The sequence below is a fragment of the Hippoglossus hippoglossus genome, chromosome 5 (assembly GCF_009819705.1).
Source record: "Hippoglossus hippoglossus isolate fHipHip1 chromosome 5, fHipHip1.pri, whole genome shotgun sequence".
NCBI lineage: Eukaryota > Metazoa > Chordata > Actinopteri > Pleuronectiformes > Pleuronectidae > Hippoglossus > Hippoglossus hippoglossus.
In genome coordinates, this window is record NC_047155.1 from 28,328,264 (window position 1) to 28,347,049 (window position 18,786).

Below are 18,786 nucleotides of genomic sequence, written 5' to 3' on the forward strand. Positions count from 1 at the left end.
TCTCTCAGGCTTGTGAAAACGAGGCTTCCTGTTTAAGCTCAGAGGGACTCACAGTCTGTTCAGTTCATCAGTCCACAACTCAGATGTGAGCGACAGAGCCAGCAGAGACTCATTACGACTACACACACCATGCACTGTGCTGCTGCTCTGCAGGGATTCTCACAGGACGCTTCTCTGACAAGAGATGAGTGTTTTCAATTTCTGAACTTGACCGAAATGTGATTGATTCAGAATGAGCTCTGAAAAACTCACTTGGAGAATAAAAAGCAGTTCAAGTCAGAGAGAGGGCTGCAGTATTCACCCCAGTATTCACCCCAGTATTCACCCCAGTATTCAAACTCTCAGTACAACTGGACTAACCAGCACCACAGATACCCTTTTCCACCAAGGCAGTTCCAGGGCCGGTTTTGAAGCAAATACCTCATCTCCAACCAGTTCTTTGTGTTTCGACACCCAAAGAACTGCCTCTCCACCAGAAAAACTGGTTCCAGTGTGGCAGCAGCTCTACAAGAAAGAACCACCTCTGTCAGAGGCTGGGGGCGGGATTAATGTGACCAACAAGACCAACCAAAACTCTGCTGTGACCTCAAATTTAAAAAATCAGTGAGCTCGAACAACCTACTGTCACAACAATGGATGCCCAAAGGAAGCAAATTGTCGGATGTTGGCAGCAGTAACTTGTTGCAACAAACCTGGCAGCTGTGTCTGCATTCTGTTATTTTACCAAGCAATATTTTTTTGTTCAGTCTAGAGAAAAAACTCCAACTTATTATTTTTAGGGTACAGAGTTTTAGCTCCATTCACAGAATAACGTGTTTTGACATAAAGGATGTAGCTGTGCTTTAATACCAGGTCTGCTTTTTGCTACACGGTCGACTGGAATCTGGAGCAGAATATTTTTTGGGGTAAATTTTCATGAATGTTTTATTGCATATTTTTCATTTGTGTCAGCAGTGTCTCTCCTGGTTGGTGTGATCATGCGTTCAGTGACATTTGATTCATGAATGAATGAATGAATAAATAAAATGAATGAATGAATGAATGAATGAATGGGGCTCACTCACCTCCATATTAACAAATAGTCTCTTCCTTCATTTTTTGTGTCAAATCGAGACGTGGAAACTGTAGTTTTACATATACACCTCCTATCAGTCTCTTCTTCCTTTTCTCGTTCTACATTTTCTTATTATGGGATGCTGTGATGTGAAAAAAGTTATGTTCGTGTAGGGTTGTCATGGCAGCCGGTTCCCTGTTTTATCAATGTTATTTTAAAGTTAATAAACTCATTGACTATTAAATGTTTCATTTTCAACTTTGAACTTCCTCAGGTCGCCACAAACACCCACCAAGTGTGAAGAAGATCAGATGATAAAGATTTATCATTAGGACATTTAGTGTAAGAGTCAAATGTCCTTTACAAATGTAAAGATATCAACTATTGTATTTATTAGATAAAAAAAGATTATCAACCAGAATTCAAGTCTCTACAGCTTTCAGTCTCTGTACATTCAGGCAAGGTAACAGAGCAGATACCTGCATCCTGTTGGAATTTAGAGAACATACATGTTTTAATTTGACATCGATGAGGTTCTAAACACACTCAAACCTGTTTCAAGCCTGTGTGTCAGTACTTGATAAAACCATTATACTGCCAGTGTGAGAGGCCTGAGAAATATCAGAGGGAATATTATATATTTTCTGCGTGAACAATATGGGCCAAAGTTGGCTCTCATGTGAAACTCCCTGTAAGATATGTGAAGCTCAGTTATGGAATCTGTTAGCTCACTGGATCAGGAGAAAGGCAGGTCGACAATGTGTGTGTGTGCATGTGATGTGCAGTTTTATGATGATAATACAACACCAGGTCTTATCTGGACACAGAGAACTTAGCTTTTTAGACAGATTTAACAAACTGGCCAATACCTTCATTCAGTCTAATGTGCTGAGTAAATGAGTTTTATTTTGTTTTCTTCTGTCACTTTTATTGTGACCTGTATGGTCTTTTTTTTTTCTTGCTACATTTTGTATTTGCATGTGGCAGCTAATATCTGCACGTTTTTTTTAGCTCACAAGGTTTTGACTTAAACCTGACGCCACACCTGACCTTAAGAGGTTCACTCAAGCTGGTGTCTTTGTTGAAGACACCAGCTCGAAATGTGACGGCTCATTTGAAGGCAGACGTATTATCAGGTGTAACCCCTTTATCTCAGCTGTTCTGTGTATGTGTCCTCTGAACTGCACACACACCTCGGCCCCCTCCTCTCCTCTGACTGGCCTCACCAGAGGGGCCCTGCTCCCTGGATCCACTGGAAAGTCGTGGATATTAAATACGGTGAGTGTTTGTTGCTTAAACAACAACAAACAACAACCCAACAGTAACATTTATCTAAACACTGACATTTTTAGATGGGCTGCTGTTGAGAGCAAAAACTCAGTCTCTTCACAATACATATACATCACGGTATTTAGTCAATCTCAGTCAATACTAGGATGCAAACTTATCATTCTCTTACTTATTTTGGTTAATTAGTTAATAATCAAAGATTGCTATCAAAGTTCTATTCACACAAAGGTTTAATTTCACAAGTGGAGCTGTGCTGACTGTAATGTTACCTGTCATTGGAGCAGAACATATTCAGACATCTTCACTTTTACTGTCCTGTAGATTTAACTAAAGTTATAAATGTATCATAAAGTGGTAATTCAGTCTACTCTCAATAATACATCATGACAAAGTAAAAAAAAATGTTTTTAGACATTTTCCCAAATTTATAAAATATCTAACCCTGAAATCTCTTATTTACAAAAGTAAATATTCTCCACAGATGTTCTCCACAGATGCTCTGTGGGGATAAGTCTGCTCTTCGTCTGGGTCTCTCAGGGACTTGTCCTGATGACATTACAGTGTTGCTGTGGATCTTTGCTTCAGCTCATTGTGCTGCTTAAAGGTGAATCACTGCCTTGCATTCTCTGTGTTTCTGTACGAGTCTGCATTCATTCTTCCCTCAGTTCTGACCAGTCTCTGCTGCTGAGAAAACCCCCATAACTGGATGCTGTGGTCACAATGCCTCAACAAAGGTATCAACCAGGTGATGAGCAGAGTCTGATGAGTCTTATGAAAAACTCTGATCTATGTGTCACCCCAGTTTTATCACAGGTTTACGGAGTGTTCTCTGGACTTCATGGTTTGATTTCTGTCCTGAGATATAGTGGGACCTGCTTGTGTCCAGTCGGTTCAGTTTGACACACGTGGAATGCAGTCAGGAGACACATCAAGGATAATGAAAGAAAACAGGTCTACAGTTAAAAACTGTCTAAATGCTCTGTACACTTTTGGTGTATTTCAGTCTTTGCAAAATATGTACCTGAGATAAAAAAATATATATATCTACTAACAGGTTTTCACTCAAACAAATATGATGAGGTGACACAAAGAGGTCATCAGAAATTCTGTTAATACTTTGCTGGTCATAATATTTTAGCTCTTCATGTATAGTCTAACTTATGGCCATGTCTACTACAGGTATTATCTGAGTACTTTGTCTTTGTGTTTTTAGGATGTATGATTGATTCTACCTTATATATCTGAGTTTGATTACATGAAGATTGTGGCAGGTTGGGTTTCATTTTGAAAGTATGAGCTCTTAATATAAACATAAAGACTCAGTGGTGACATGAACTCCTTGAGTGATCGCTGCTCTTATCACTGGACTGTGCAGAGTGGTACTTGGTGGACGGCCTTTAAGGGCTGTCTGGAGCGCTGAGAATAACGGGCCTCACACCAGCAGCCCTCTGTGTGAGACAACGTCCCCCACCAACATGCCTGTGCATGCACTCGCTTCAGGCAGACGTCTCCACCTGCTCTCTGCATCTGTGAGAGGGAGACCAGGATCAGATGGTCTCACTCTGACAGAAACTCGGGCTCAGAGTCATGTTTGACCTCAGTGTGGGTGAAACACTTCTTGAGGGTGAGAGGCATCTTGTGTCTGTATGTAGCAGTAAATCAGAGGGGAAATGAACATATGACCTTAGTGATCCTCATGAGGAAAACACCCACAGAAACTCACAGCCTCTTGTTTCCTGGGTGTGATACTGATTTGTATGATTATGAATTTTAAGGCAGCATGAGAATATAAACCAGCAGCAGAACATTCATTAATCTGACAGAGAATATTCTCAGCTACAGTGAATCTGTCTATATGAGGCTGTCACGTCTCATCATTCACACAATGCTTCCCCCTTGTGGACAATATTGATGTTTTGTTACTAACACTGAACAAAGTCTTTTAAAAATGGATTACCCATCAAGGAGGTTACGTCTTCATTGCCGTCTGACTGCTCGCAGGATTATGCAAAAAACTACTGAACCAAGTTTACTGACACATAGAAGGGTGGGGTTTGAGCCAAGGAACAACACATTAGGTCTTTGGAGTGGATTTGATTCGGGGGCATTTCCAGGAATATCTTTTCTCTTTCTTGAACATTGCGAGATGGGGAGTTAGCCTTGGTGAGGTGATGCCCTTCAAATCTAAATGTCAAGAGACAGAAATGAAGAGCAGTAGTAGCAGCTAGGAATGATCCTGTACAGCATTAGTTAAAATAAATACTGTTATTACTGATTGACAGCATATTAATGATCTCCCTGCGTCTTTGAGACTGACTGTAATCTCACGTATTTTGTCAAATTTCATCATTTAATAAGGAAAACTACAATTTGTGGATCCTGGATGAGGATCCACAACAACATTGCCCTGTTGTTCTGCTGCAACCAGTCACTTGACATGTTGGTTTTTGTATCCTTGGCCTGAGACACACATTTTACTTTGCACCAAATTCCAATGAAATTCCAAAATGAAGTAAAGTTTTTTACATCATGTAATGAGGATGAAAGGAGGAACTGAATGAGCCAGGTCATAAAACATCAGGGGGGGGGTTCATGTATCCTCATCTGGTGTTTGCCGTCGTCCCTAAAATAAACCATGTAACATAACTGGATCTACAAGCACACTGAAGTCACACTGCAGCGTTTTCCTGAAACAAAGGAAAACATGAATGACATACTATCATCTTACCACATGATCTGAAGCAACTTGTGCAAATACATGCAAGCAACTGCCTCAAAAGACACATCACAATGGTAGTTTTCAAAATACATTACCATCATGATTATTTTATTATCAAAAAGGCATTACATCTCTTGCTTTTTAAATCTTTTGGAGGGGACAATTGAAATAGTTACTACTATGATCTGTGTAAAAAATAAAACAAAACCAACAGAATGATCTTTACAAAAAACAAAGAGTATGCAGTGTCTGGTTTTTGGAGGAACCCAGGAGAAGACCCCATGATTAGCTTCGAACCATCTGACAAAAGTTGGTCACTCGGACCCTAAAAACAAATATCATGCGATAAATTCAGTGTACTACATTTTCTCCATACAAGTCTATATCACATTTCTTTCTATACAAGTAAACACAATCATACATATTGTCCTATTTTGTCTTAGGGTGGATCGCTTTCATTTTAAGGTGCTGGTTAATTTTGGGTCACAACTTTTTTTTTTGTATCTGTCAAACATTCATGTAACATGAGTACCCTTCTGTGTGATGGTGGAGGAGGGGGCTGCTGTTGGGCAGGTGGGGCCCAGTCACATGACTGGACCCTCGGTCCTTTGTAGTCTTCCACACAAACGCAGTGGTTTTCCACATCCGCACCAAAAACAAAGTCTGGGAGGAAAGAGCGACTCCTGCTGTCAGCCTGCCGTCGCTCCGAGGTTCCCCTGCAGGGACCAGGAGTACCATCGCTTTAATTAAAGTCAGTCTGAGAAATAAAAATACAGCATTCTGTGGAAAGGGAAGCAGCTCTCACAGGAGAACACAGCAGCTTTTTTCAAACCTAGGTTTTATAAACAATCCAAATACTCCCTCAAAGATTCCTTTGCCCAGTTTTCCTCTGTGTCACACGGAATGCAATGGATTGGTCAGAAAAAATACATATATATATATATTTATTTTAAAAACTCCTGTAGGATAAAAAACTAACATTTTAACTGAGAAATAAAGTTGGATTATCTACCCCTTATTTTGTTCCTGCATTCCATCACTACAACATACGATCAGTATGAATTAGGAGAAAATTTAAACGGATCCTAACTGATATGACAAGATGAATGCAGCCAAATGTGGGGAACATAACTGGATTTCAAATTTATTGAAAAAAAACAAAAAAAAACAATGCAGCACCATGAATCATAAGACCTGTATGTCTCAAGTACAATATCAGAAGTCTACAGTGGAGTCGTCCTAAAATGAAATCAAAACAGTCCAGTGGGGATGAGAGAACAGAAGATAACTAAAAAAAAAAACAGAAGAGTGGAACGGACAGAACCGTGAGGAAAAAAGGGCTGTGTCATGTTTAGTGAGAGAACATGGAAGCTGGTAATCATATGGAATGACCCTATTAAAGGAAACGCCCCTCCTCCTCCCCATGCCTCGAATGTATCTCGAGAACGGATGATTAACAATTTGCCTCTGCTTGTAATATTTTCCCCTTTTCCTAATCAATCACTTTTACTGCAGCACAGACTCATTTATATGCATCTCAGCGTTTATCCAACCTCTGTGCCATGACGACAGGTACACTTTTTATAACTTTGTACAGACATTTGTGAGGATGTTTTGGCTTTTGACATTAGAGAGCCTGTTTGCACAGTCCGGCACATCAGCGAACACTGGGGACAATTTCAAGTTACATGTGATTTCTTGTTGTTTTTTCTGTGTGTTTTATCTAAATTGCTTTTTCCACTGATTCCATAATGATGTCCAAAGTCAATGATTAGCTTTGTGCAGAATGTGGTCATTTGTTTTTTTCTGAAAATAAAGAAAGAAAAGACAGAAAATAAGAAAAGGAGAAATCCTTAAAGAAGTCCTTGCTCCTCTTAGGTCTGTACATTTACCCTCCTCACACTCCCTGAGCCCCATTTCACCACAGCTTCAGGGGCTGAGGGGGTACACAGCTTCATACACACTCACTCGCTCACACACACAAACACACTTGAACAAGGTCCTAAAAGCTTCCTGACTGTGTCCTTACTCCGGGTCCCTGGAGGGGGGAGTGCTGGAACTGGCTGAGGCTCGTCCCTCTCTGTGGGTAGTGTGTCGATCCAGAGGCCGACAGCAGCCTTGAGCTGGCCTGCAGCGTCGCCTGGCTCGGGCTGCCCGATTTCAGGCTGCGAGATGCCTGCTGCTGACTCCCTCTGGAGGCCAGGGTCCCCGAGTCTATTTTAGTCTGCCCATGGGCCCTGGGTCCCAGGGCGGGGGCCCCTGCCAGGCCACTGTTGTTCAAAAGACTTGCTTTTAAGTGGCTGTTGCCGTAGCCATGGGCTCTGTCCGCGTTACTGCTGCTACTCTGCTGGTGTAGAGACCCTGCGGGCGGCCGCGAGTCTGAGGATGAGGTGGGGGTGGGGGAGTGACTGGGGTAGGTGGATGGAGGGTGGTCCTGGGAAAGTCCAGGGTGGGAGGGGTGGCGTGCGTAGAAGCTCTGGCCTGATGAGGGACTGTAGGATCCCGGGAATGGAGAGGTGGAGGTCTGCTGGCGGAGTGACGGGCTGTCAGTCTGCCGGTGGCTTTCTGATGACTGAACACAAAGAGACACACTCACTACTCTGTGGTAATGACACGGGTTGAAGGTACATTTCATGTCATAGAGAGAAGAAGGTAGATGTGAACGAAAGACAAATGTTTAAAGGGGACATAGCATGCCCATTTTACCACAAGTTGATATGGTTCCTTGGGGTCTTAATGAAATGTCTGTAACATACTTTGGTCAAAATACCACAAGGATCATTTAAAACAGCACCCTTTTTACCCTGTATAAAACAGCCCTCCACAGAGTGACCTGTTTTGAGTGCCTGTTCCTTTAAATGCTAATGAGCCAGCTCCCCCCTCCCCCCTCTCCCCCCATGATTTTAAACGATATAAATTACATATTTTATATGATATAAATTATCAAATATGCATCCCATACTTTGTATTCCCCTTCTGTTGTCCTGGAGTTTTAATTTTCCCAATCACATAATTAAATGTCCCCCTCTGCCCCCCCACTACAAGCACACAAGCAGACAGACAGAGAGAGAAAGAGAGGGGGGGTGGGGGGGCTATGAAGACCATCATTTCCCCCCGAACCCCGACATTCAACGGGTACAACAACAAGCGGAGAAAGCAGAATCGCGGGCTGACCTTATATATACAGTCTATGGGGCTGACCAGCGGAGAAATGCTCGTCCCGTGTGAACAGCCAGGCGACTGCGCGCTTGGGAACGGCGCTGCGCTGCCTCGCAGCCTCCGGTGTAAACCCGGCGTAATGAGTGTGTGGGGTGGGATGAGTGTGTGGGGTGGGCCAAGACCATGTAGGGAGACTTCCAGTGCCTTGTTACGACACAAAACCCAGGAAGCTCAATCGAGTCGCTCAAGCATGACGTTTCTGACTTAGAGGAACCATAACAAAACGCGCAAGTTTTTTTTTTCCCCAGAGTTTTTGGGTTGGTAGACATGCCAGATACCCACATTAACCTGTAGAAGCACTAACAAAGTGGAATTTGCATGCTATGTCCCCTTTAAGCTATCAATCCTGCCAAAATGCACTCAAGGCATGACCATAATACACTGGCCTCCTTAATTACAATGTTGAATCAAGTCTTGAACATAAATATCCAGATATCCAAAAATAGCAAATACCCAAACACTGATGGTTGAGGAAAAGGATCACTGCATACAGTGTGTCTACCTGGTGTGAGTACACGGAGGGACTGTATCTGTGGGGACTCTTCATGGGAGAAGCCATGGACGCTGCCTGCATCTCATATCGATCCCCATCTGAAATCACAGAAAAGGTGGATTAACTCCAGCACTAACCAAGATACAATTATACACTTAAATCTATAGTTTGACCTTTAGGTTTTTAATCGTCATACCAAACTCCTTCTCTGTCGATCCGTCACTCCTCTTGTAGATCCGCTCCATCTTGATGCTTCTTAGCACACGCTCGAGGGCGCCCTGGCCTTCCCTTAGACGTTCAACAGTAGTTGGAACCATCCTTGGATAAGATACAAATCCAAAGGTTATCTGCCGCTCAGCTCTGATCGCAAACTAATCAGGAACAATGTCAGGTGAACAGCTTGACAGGTGAACATCTTAAAGTTAGTGAGCCATCACTCTCAGGCCCCTCACCACTGGTTGTTTTCCTGGCGCCGGGGCTCCGCTGACGGGCCCTGGTGGTCTGGAGGACTGACCTCCTCTATCTGTGGGATAGGGTTCATGTGTGTTGAGGAAGAGAAGGAGCTGTGTGGGGAGGCTGGAGGCTGCATCTGCTGATGGGAATGGGCGTGATGGGAATCTTGGCTGTAATGGGAGCCAGGCCGGGTGGGGGTGCCACCCAGGGAGGAGCTGCTGCCAAAGGGCTCTGGGTCTCGACCGCTGCTCTGCTTCCTCTTGCGGTACTCCAGCAAAGACACCTGAGGCAGCAGAGGGAGGAGAAGTGATATTAAACAGCTGCTGATGAAGGACGGACACACACTCTGATATGACTTCATGTCATTCATACAGATGTTGGGCCGCTGACTGAATCACATCATTCACAAAAACTACACTGAGTGATGGGCAGACCGCATGCACCACACCAGAGAGCACTCACCTGGAAAAAGTATTTAACACTATTTGGTTCAACAAAAAGAACAATACCTTTATCACCATGGAAACCATCTCTGACATGAAAATGATACTGTATGCATTTGGTTCCATTCCATGAACAGACTTGTAGCCATGAGAAAGACTCAGTGTCTATCACTTTATGGGTTCTGAATTAGTAACATACAGCATCTGAAGCTTTGACAAGAAAGCAGGCAACTTTGAATGCACCACGCCATGATGCAACCACGCTGAAACAACAATACAAACACTCATGTCAACGTCCACACAAAGTTCGAGCACACGCACAACATTTAAACACACCTCGACTCCTCAACAATGAAAATGAGAGCACTCGTCCCAGCTTAATGTTGTCATGACACAGGAGAGGCTTGTGGGAGGAGAGGGTGTGTACATGAAGGAGGGAGGGGGCGGGATGATGATAACGTCCCTGACATGGATGGCTCTTGTCTGAATCTTTTTAACGGTGTAAGATTACATAGAGAGGAGACTGCAGAAGGTAGTACAGCAAGGAAATTACCATAAAGCTCCAAGTGTCAGTGGTCACATTGACAGGACCGAAATGAGACAGGCTGGCCTACAGAGTGTGTGATCTGCGTCACCAGCTCGTCCTACTTTTCAGTAACAGAGCTGAAGTTGGACACGCAGAGAAGGTTTTTAATGCCCCTGGGTTTTTTGAAGAGTGACACTCAAGCAACTGACGTCTCATTGCTTGCAAATGCCATTACCTCTTGGGAAAAAAAGCACAATGAATCCTGGAATAGGTTGGGTCGGGACAGATCCGCCCAATGGAGCCTTTGTTTCTCAGGGCTTGAAGGACGCATTTGTTGACCGCATTTGAAGGAGCATTCAAAATGGGATAGCCGAGTTGCACCGCTGTGATGCAATCGATCATCAATTGAAGCCTCCGAAGGATACAGCCCTTGAATTAAGACACGGCTACAGATTCAGCTGTGTTTTAGGTAACTCTTACATGCCTCTCATATATTTAGTTGTTATTAAACCTTCTAAGAGCTGGTGAAGAGTTCTTTTATTTATCTATTTCCTGTTCTATGTAACTGTTTAAAAGATTTATATTTGTGTTATTTTGAAAAAGAAAACTAAGTTAAATGGTAAAACTATTTAACAAACTAGTCTTAATAACACCCTCATCCATCATTTAACCACTCATCCAAGAGGCTTCTTCAGTCCAGTTTCCTATGTATATTTGTGTGTATAGGCAGCCATGACCTGGTTGACTGAGGCTGTATCCATACTACTACGTTTTCATTTCAAAAGGGCGTTTTCAAACTAAAAACAATCTCTGTCCACACAAGCTCGGGATCAGTTTAAATCCCTGTCTGTAATAACATGCTTGAAAAAACATATCAAATGACCACTCACGTACACTCGGCATACGCATGCTGGTGTACACAGGAAGCATTCGGTTGTTAATTGCAGAATTGTTGCAGATTACTGGAATAATAGCTTGTCTCCTACACATGTAAGCAGTTGTATCATTGTCAAATACAGAATTTAACTGTACAACAGCTGTTAGCAAAGACAACAGGGTCACAAACGCTTGTAATTGATTATCCATATAAATGGATGTACATGGATGTAGCAACATGGATAATCAATTACATTTACTTCCTGGAAGGGGTTCATGTGATAGGAGGCAGACGAATTAGTGAAGGCTTCATCCTGACCGAAAATACTCAATCAGCAAGCGGTTGGGAGTGTCTGTCACCGTTTCCAGACATCTTACTTTCTGCTCATTCAGACTGAAACACAGCCTAAAAGATTTCAAACTAAAATGGGGCCAATAGCGTTTCCAAACTTTCCAAACGGTTTTAGTGGCTCTAAAACTGCGGAATAGTGTGGATGCCAGGAGCATCCTTAGCAGAGTTAATGCTTTTAAAATGAAAACATAGTAGTGTGGATGCAGCCTGAGAATCTTCCCAGATATCATTATCTTAATTTTAATGACATTAAAGTAAAATCCCTGATCCCAGCAAGACCTTAAGTGTTAGAACCGCCAGTAAAGACATGGGACTTTCCCACGGTACCACGGTAGAACTGGATGATCAGTTTGGAAAGAGCCATGGGTGAGATGGAGGAAAGACACATGAGCTTCATCTTGTCATGAACCATCAGCCTCTTGTGTTGAAGGTGATGGATGAACCTCTTACTCACTTCAATGAGTTTGACTGAAATGGCAGAAAAAAACAAACTCCTGCTCAAAACTATAGAGTCAGAGTTCAATGTAGGTTTTGAGGAGGAGAGGGTGGGGTGGGTTGTTGTATGCAGATGCAAAGAAACAATATTTACATGCACACTTCTAAAGATGTAGTTGTAGGGAGAATATTCACCATATTTTGTACTGGCTTGTATTCACTTCTTACAGCTATAGCCTGGTAATCTGGCTTCCCTGTCAGCAGACTAATGGTATGCTGGTTGGCCCTCTGCCTTGGAAGAAAAGTGGAAGAGAAACTTGGCAGAAAGTGTCAACTAACAGCGAGGGGGAGGGAGGGGACTGAGGGAGAGGGAGGGGGAGGGTCAAAGCTACAGAGTGGACATCATTTCAGATATACACAGGAAATGCTTATATATGTTTCATTTAAATGTCTGATGCTTGTGGATGTGTCTGCCTGACACAAAGGGCCAATTGATATATTTAAGACAAAGTCAATGGGCAAACATAGAGCAAGGGGAGAAGCACATCATGACGTTCGGCTTGTCAGTTTGCACATATCACACTCAAAATCATTCCAACTTGAGAAGAAAAGATTAAACTCCTCAAGATTTACCCAAAAGCAACCAAATAAAAAAAAAAACTGTTCACAATCAGAATTAAAAGTCGGAGAACTTGCCTTCCTCTTTTGTGGTGGGTTGCTGGTGTGAGGAGGTGTGCCACTGTCTGGGTAGCCTCCTCCATAATGAGGCTCACCGTAGGGTGACATAGAGCCGGGGCCCATATCTCCCATCAGCCCCTGGCCACTTATGGAACTGTGGAAGGACTCTGCAGGGGAAAAGCCTCCTTCTGACAGGGACTGGCGGCAATCGGGGGCCACGGGGTTTCCAAGGTTTGCATTGAGGGGCGAGCAGGTGTATATGAGGTTGAACTCTGTCCTGAAGGCCTGCTCCCTGTTTTGGGGGTTTAGGTCTGAGGGAGCACAGGACACTGGGTTTAGGGAGCTGGTCCCAACACATGATGGACCCTGGGAATCTTGGCCTGAGGCGCATCCAGGAAGAGAAAGGTCATCTGAGGTCATGGCCACAGGGCTCTCTAAACTGGAGGGGAGTGACAGGTCCGGGAACTGAGGCCGAGGGACTTCAAAGTCTGTCTGAAGACACGGCTAAAGGTAGAAAGGGACAAAAGAATGGAAAGACAAAACTAATCAGACAAATTGCAGTAACCAGTCAGCAGTACGCAGCATGTAAAGGTATATATCTGCAGTTAGGAGTTAGTGGCACAGAGCTGGGAACGTACCTCAGGTGAGATGGACTCTGGCCGGTGAACAGGAGACGCCTCAGGGGACGATATGTTCTGGAGAGAAGCAAAGGTTGTTAGAAAACTTCACAGTGTCAAACACATGGTGTGTCAGAAAACATTCATTATATTGGAAAATCCATCCAGGTACATCAACGGTGTGTTGGTGTTGACTTTATACGACTGGTGAGGATGGATAATAGTGGTAGTAGATGCATGTGGATGTGCACTTACTTCAAATTGCAGCGGTGTGTTGCAGCGGCTTGCGGGTAGCGAGGGCATGGGTGAGTAGATTAGGCCATTGGGCAGCAAGGAGCCACAGGGGGCATGGAGCAGCGGGTGGAGGGAGTCCTCTGGGAGTGGCGGCGAGATGGGTGACAGTGGGCGAAGCAGGTTGTCTGAGGGTGCTGGTGTCGTCTCTGCCGTATACTTGGAGAGGCGCTTTTTAATTGGGGGATTGACTTCTGCGATTTTAAAGACAAAGACAGTTGATTAGTGCTGATCTACAGTGGCAAGGAAAAGTAAGTGAACCTGCATGTTTAAATATAGTCAGATCTTCACCAAACTACAATAACGAACAAACAGACTGGACTTGTGAGTTACAGTCAGTTTTAAAAACATTCCAATATTTTAGGTTAGATATTTACAAGAAACACCTGCTGATGTGAAACAAAGATCTCAGAAGACTGAGATTATAAACTGTATTATAAAAGTTGCAGGAAGCTGGACAAACTTACAAAGTAATCGCAAAGACTTAAGTGAGTGACTTGTAAACAGGGAGCAGCAAAACAACACAGCCCTTTATTTCACTGCACTTGGATATTTTTTTGTTAGTTGCTTCCTCTGTCATTGTTAATGGCTGATTAAAAAGTGTGGGGGTGGAATGTGTGAACTTTTGAAGTGGAACATGCAAAAAAGTTGCAATCGAAAGTTTGAGAATGACTGAGGTACATTAAATCTACAACAGAATGACTTCAAACTAGGAAAATCAGTGTGCTGCAGTGGCCCAATCAGAGCTCAGACATTAACTCAACACAGAAGCCGTGGAATGAGCTCAATAGAAACATTCACAGCAGAAATTCTGAGAGCACATCTGAGCTGAATCAGCTCAGTATTAAGAACTCTCTCCTTTCTCCCCAGTGCAGGTCTGATGTGCAGGTTGTTGCTGATAAAAAAGGTTTCGGAATGTTCACTTACTTTTTCAGCCGGCGCTGTGAATGTTTTAATGGTTCACGTACATTTCCTTTTCACTGAATAAGATCTAAATCTCTTTTTCCACCATTAGTGGACGCAGCACTAAATAAATCACCTTGATTGGGTATGTACGTACCAGTGGACAGGGGGTTGGGGGTGGATCTGCTACTGGTACTTTGCTGAGAGGAGGTGGACTCTGTGCCATCTTCCATACTGGCTGAACAGCTTTCATCCTCCACCTGCTTTATCCATCTCTGTGTCAAAACAAGAGTAATGTCTCGTTAAAAATAAAAACTGACACATTTGTTCAGACTAAATAAGCCTATTTAGGCTTCACATACAAAAATATCTTTAACTTTATAAAATACCTCTGAAAAGTCTTGAGTTTTATAAAAGTGTTTAGAATAAAACATATTTCATAATAGTGTGAGCCTGAAAGTCTCATTCAATTAAATTTTATTTGTATAGCGCCAACTATATAACAACCTCAAAGCACTTTACATAGTAAGGGTGAGATCTTACAAAATTATAGATATATAAAAAACACGTCCCACAGCAAACAAGCACTTTGGCGACTGTGGAGAGAAAAACTCCCATATACATTATAGTTTGTGTCTTTATGGAAAGGTTGAATTAATTTCATGACCAATTTAAGGAAAAAAGAACAGAATATGATGCCTCGCTGCATCACTTACCTTTTTGTAGCAGCCATAAGTGCCATCCATTTGGAGTGGGCGGGGCCTGCGTCTCTCTGGGTTAAAGGGGGAGCCGAAGCGGACGTAGTGTCTGGGTGCGGTGCAAATGAGCGATGAGTGGGAGAGACCTGGCAGCATATTGAGGGTGGTGGCCAGCACCGTGGGGTCAGTGGTTATCCGCAGGGGGCGCTCAACAAACACCTCTTGCTGGACCTTCTCCCCTCCAGGTATCTTGTCATTCAGCCACTCTGTCACAAGGTACTGAAAATTCAAAATCAGAAAAATGATTAGAAAAGATTGACTTGACCACAGATTAGCCAAAATCCTACTAATTATTTTATGTTAACTCACCTTCTTGGTTTTGGGGTAGCGCAAGTTGCCTCTATTTATGCAGTTTAGACCCTGACTGTCTCCATCAAGTAGATGACCCCCTAGACCACTCTCTCCGTGGCCATGTTCGCCACCATATGGACCCTGAGATCCCTCCTCATCCAGAGCAGCCCCTTGCTCAGCTGATGACGGCACAGCTGCCAACGCTGCAGCTGCGGCAGCTGCCGCTGCCTGCTGGGCGAGAGCTTGACGCTGCCGCCGGGCCCGCTGCGATGAGCTTGACCGGTAGCGAGAGATCCGACTTTTGGGCCGAGGCTTTGTAGGTCGCGCAGGTTTAGGAGGGGCAACTGGGGTAGTGGGGTAGGGTAATGAGGTCTTTTCTTCAATAGATGGCGCTTCCTGTAACAGAATAGGGCATGATTAGAGCAAAAAATAAGTAACATTAATGGAATATTAACAGATATGAGTAACTACTTGTATTCCCTCACTGACCATTACATAGGTGGTACGTCGCGTGCTGACCCCAACTCCAGTGCTGTGAGGTATGGGGGTGTTCCCTGTGGGGTTTCCTGCCCCGTCCTCAGTTTCTACACCCTCCTCCTTTATCTCTGTTCCTCCCACTCTCCTCCTCCTATTCACCAGACTGTTTAATGTCTACATGACGAACAGGGACACAAGAGATGAGTGACAAAGGCAGAGAATTGCCTAAAATGTGGATGACTGATGTATTATTGGAACTGGAATCCACCTGTCACCCTAGACATAGATATTAAGGAAAGTACTAAAAATGCCGTACTTTTTTACTGGAGATGGGGAGCCCATTTTCATCCACCTCTCCATCCTCTCCGTCTTCCACTTTCATCTCATCCATTAGACTCTCCTAATGCACATACACAGGCAGAGAAAAAAAACTAAGATTAAGTACAAGAAGTATTTGGCAACAATAGGTATACTATGGGTACCTTTAAAAACTTAAGGGCCAGTTTTACCGTCCATTTGTCTTAAGCTGAAGCTACACACACACCTCTGCATCACTTGTCCCCTGCAGCTCTTTGGCCTCCTGGTGCTCATCTAGGGTCTGGTTGCTATCGCTGGTCAGACAGCCCTCGATTTCCCTCCTGCGAGCTTTTCTCCGACGGGTCTCGGCACCAATCAGAGGAGAGGGAGGCAGCAGAGAAGGGGGACTCAGAAAGTTCTCCCTGGGGCTCAGGTTGTGCTTCTGCACCGGGCAATTCTGGTTGCCCTTATGGCAGGCACAATCCACTTTGTAATTACTGGTGGTTTGTGACAAAGATAAGAGAATTAGACAATAAACAATGCCAGAGGTGGAATAGTAACCAGACAGTTTTCAAGTAAAATAAAAGCTTTCGACTGACACCAACATGTTTTGTATTCATATTATCTACTTTATGTCTCTAGACAGGAATTGGACTACTTGTGATAGGAGATCAGTACTGACCAGCTATTGAACTCATAGTCAAATCCAATGGTGACCTCAGTGTCCTTTGTGATTTGACTGACAGCGTAGATGCAGAGATGGAACATACCCTCAGCAATCATATGTCGGACCTGTGGAAGGCAAAAGATGGACATTTTTGAAAAGAGAGCACCCTGATTTTCACACTTGGAAAAAAGAATTTCTCCATTAATGACATGTATATTAATATAAGAAAAGCTAAATGACTGACCTCAGCGTTGGGGGTACAGGACCTTCTGATGAAGCGTGCGTCATTTCCAAAGGTCCGTGCATCAACACACATCTCGACATCGTTAAATTTTGAGTAAAACAGCACAAAAGGGTAGGGTCTGGAAAAATATGAAGACAATGTTGTCAAAAACAGGAACTGTTTTATTATTCTCAAAATACATGTGAGAAAACAATGGACTTTGAGGAAGTATCCAGCTGTTGTTGGACACAAATACTACACTCATTATAGCCCATTACTCATATACTGTGATGTCTTACTTTTTAAAGAAGTGCCCGTTGACCTCAAACTGTTGTTTGAGCATAACCTTTCCCCGATATTCAATAATGAGTGTGTCTGGTTCCAGGTTCTTGGCTGCTCGGAGGATCTTCCTGTGTTTCTGCACCCTTGTTACCCGCCCTAACTGGAGCTACAAAACACCAATCACAAGTCATTATTTGCAAAATATTAAAAGGCATCATGACATTACTACAGAATAGTAATTAGGGTGTTATTATAGGCTTCATTTTGCTCAACACATTGCACCTTTTCCAATGCTGCTGTTTTACATGCATGCACTGTGACAAAATAAAGTCAATCAATATAATGTTAATGGATGATGAATGGGGCTAACCTGCATCTGTGAGCCCAGCACTGTGTTGTTACAGGCCAGCTCAGTGCGGTTGATGGTGTCCATGGCATCAACAGAGGTGAGGATCTCTGTGGTGGAGGAAGGCGTTGTGGTACCACTCTCGGGGGTGGTGGTGCTGGCAGAAAGATGAAGCTGCATCAGTGTCTGGACATCAGCGCTGTACTGGTTTGCCAGAGCCTCCTCATACTGGTCTGTCCACTGGCGGATCCTGCTCTCCCAGCCCTCTGCTGTGTTCTCATCCAGTACGCTGGCCTCTGTTGTAGAGTTCTGAACAGAAGAAGAAACCTTCTTTAGAGGATGAGATAAGGTTAAAATATAGTAGATGTCCAGACCGTGTATGGTCAATATATGAAATTGAGTAGAATACTTTCTACAACTACTTTCCACTGAAAGTCGCTAAACTCTGCCCTTAATTTGTCGGTTTCTCTTCTAATCTCTGTGCTCAAATACAAAGTATTTCACAAGAGTCAAATTTCCAATAAATCTTCCCATGTCCACATTTGTATTTTGTAAATGTTCAGGTTGTTGGAACAAGTATGAAATAGTAACTAAAACACAACCTATGTTACCCAGCAGTCACTCCTGAAATCCTGATTTTGTAATCAAGCAGAAGAAAAAGCTGTGCTGGGATTTTCATTATGTTTACAGGTGAAATAATCACTGATCACAGAAAGCCACTGTGTGTAGTAAAGTAACTGCGGTTCGTCAAAAAAGTTGCTGGATATTTAGCAGCAAAGGAGCTAATTTAAAAACACGTCTCCCTATGATGTAACAAAAATGGTTTGTGCCAATTTATTTTGAAAGAGAAACTCCATCACTCAGTCAGTCAGACATTTCTAATGCTTGCCATGCTCTTGCCATGCTGTTGCGGTGCTAAAATTGAATTATGACACCTGCTTAACCGTTTAATCTAAACATATGTACATAAGTGGTTAACTCTAATCTTACCTTCATCCTCATGGACTTCCGGGAACCCTCTCTAAAAGCCTGAAAGAAGGAAAATAACCCAAATCAATATATTGACACATTGAACAGTTACTATTCCTCAGAAAAA

The 18,786-nt window shown here is 43.2% G+C and overlaps 1 protein-coding gene across 5 annotated transcripts in view; it reads right to left on the reverse strand.

Moving 5' to 3' along the window:
- Window positions 1-5,150: 5,150 nt before the first annotated feature.
- Window positions 5,151-18,786, reverse strand: part of setd5 (SET domain containing 5) — a 31,910-nt gene continuing 18,274 nt past the window's right edge. For 3 of the 5 annotated variants that reach the window (XM_034584325.1, XM_034584324.1, XM_034584323.1), the window contains exons 7-25: window positions 18,681-18,719; window positions 17,715-17,999; window positions 17,362-17,510; window positions 17,084-17,201; window positions 16,855-16,964; window positions 16,420-16,669; window positions 16,192-16,275; window positions 15,888-16,049; window positions 15,417-15,794; window positions 15,066-15,326; window positions 14,507-14,624; window positions 13,411-13,640; window positions 13,177-13,233; window positions 12,557-13,042; window positions 12,056-12,148; window positions 9,228-9,511; window positions 8,972-9,093; window positions 8,785-8,873; window positions 5,151-7,635 (exon numbers count right to left, since the gene is read on the reverse strand). In XM_034584325.1, coding sequence (XP_034440216.1) covers window positions 7,066-7,635; window positions 8,785-8,873; window positions 8,972-9,093; window positions 9,228-9,511; window positions 12,056-12,148; window positions 12,557-13,042; window positions 13,177-13,233; window positions 13,411-13,640; window positions 14,507-14,624; window positions 15,066-15,326; window positions 15,417-15,794; window positions 15,888-16,049; window positions 16,192-16,275; window positions 16,420-16,669; window positions 16,855-16,964; window positions 17,084-17,201; window positions 17,362-17,510; window positions 17,715-17,999; window positions 18,681-18,719 — 3,885 coding nt within the window. In that variant the 3' untranslated portion in view covers window positions 5,151-7,065. The remainder of the gene's footprint in view (window positions 7,636-8,784; window positions 8,874-8,971; window positions 9,094-9,227; window positions 9,512-12,055; window positions 12,149-12,556; window positions 13,043-13,176; window positions 13,234-13,410; window positions 13,641-14,506; window positions 14,625-15,065; window positions 15,327-15,416; window positions 15,795-15,887; window positions 16,050-16,191; window positions 16,276-16,419; window positions 16,670-16,854; window positions 16,965-17,083; window positions 17,202-17,361; window positions 17,511-17,714; window positions 18,000-18,680; window positions 18,720-18,786) is intronic. The other 2 variants (XM_034584327.1, XM_034584326.1) reach the window with 1 other exon arrangement.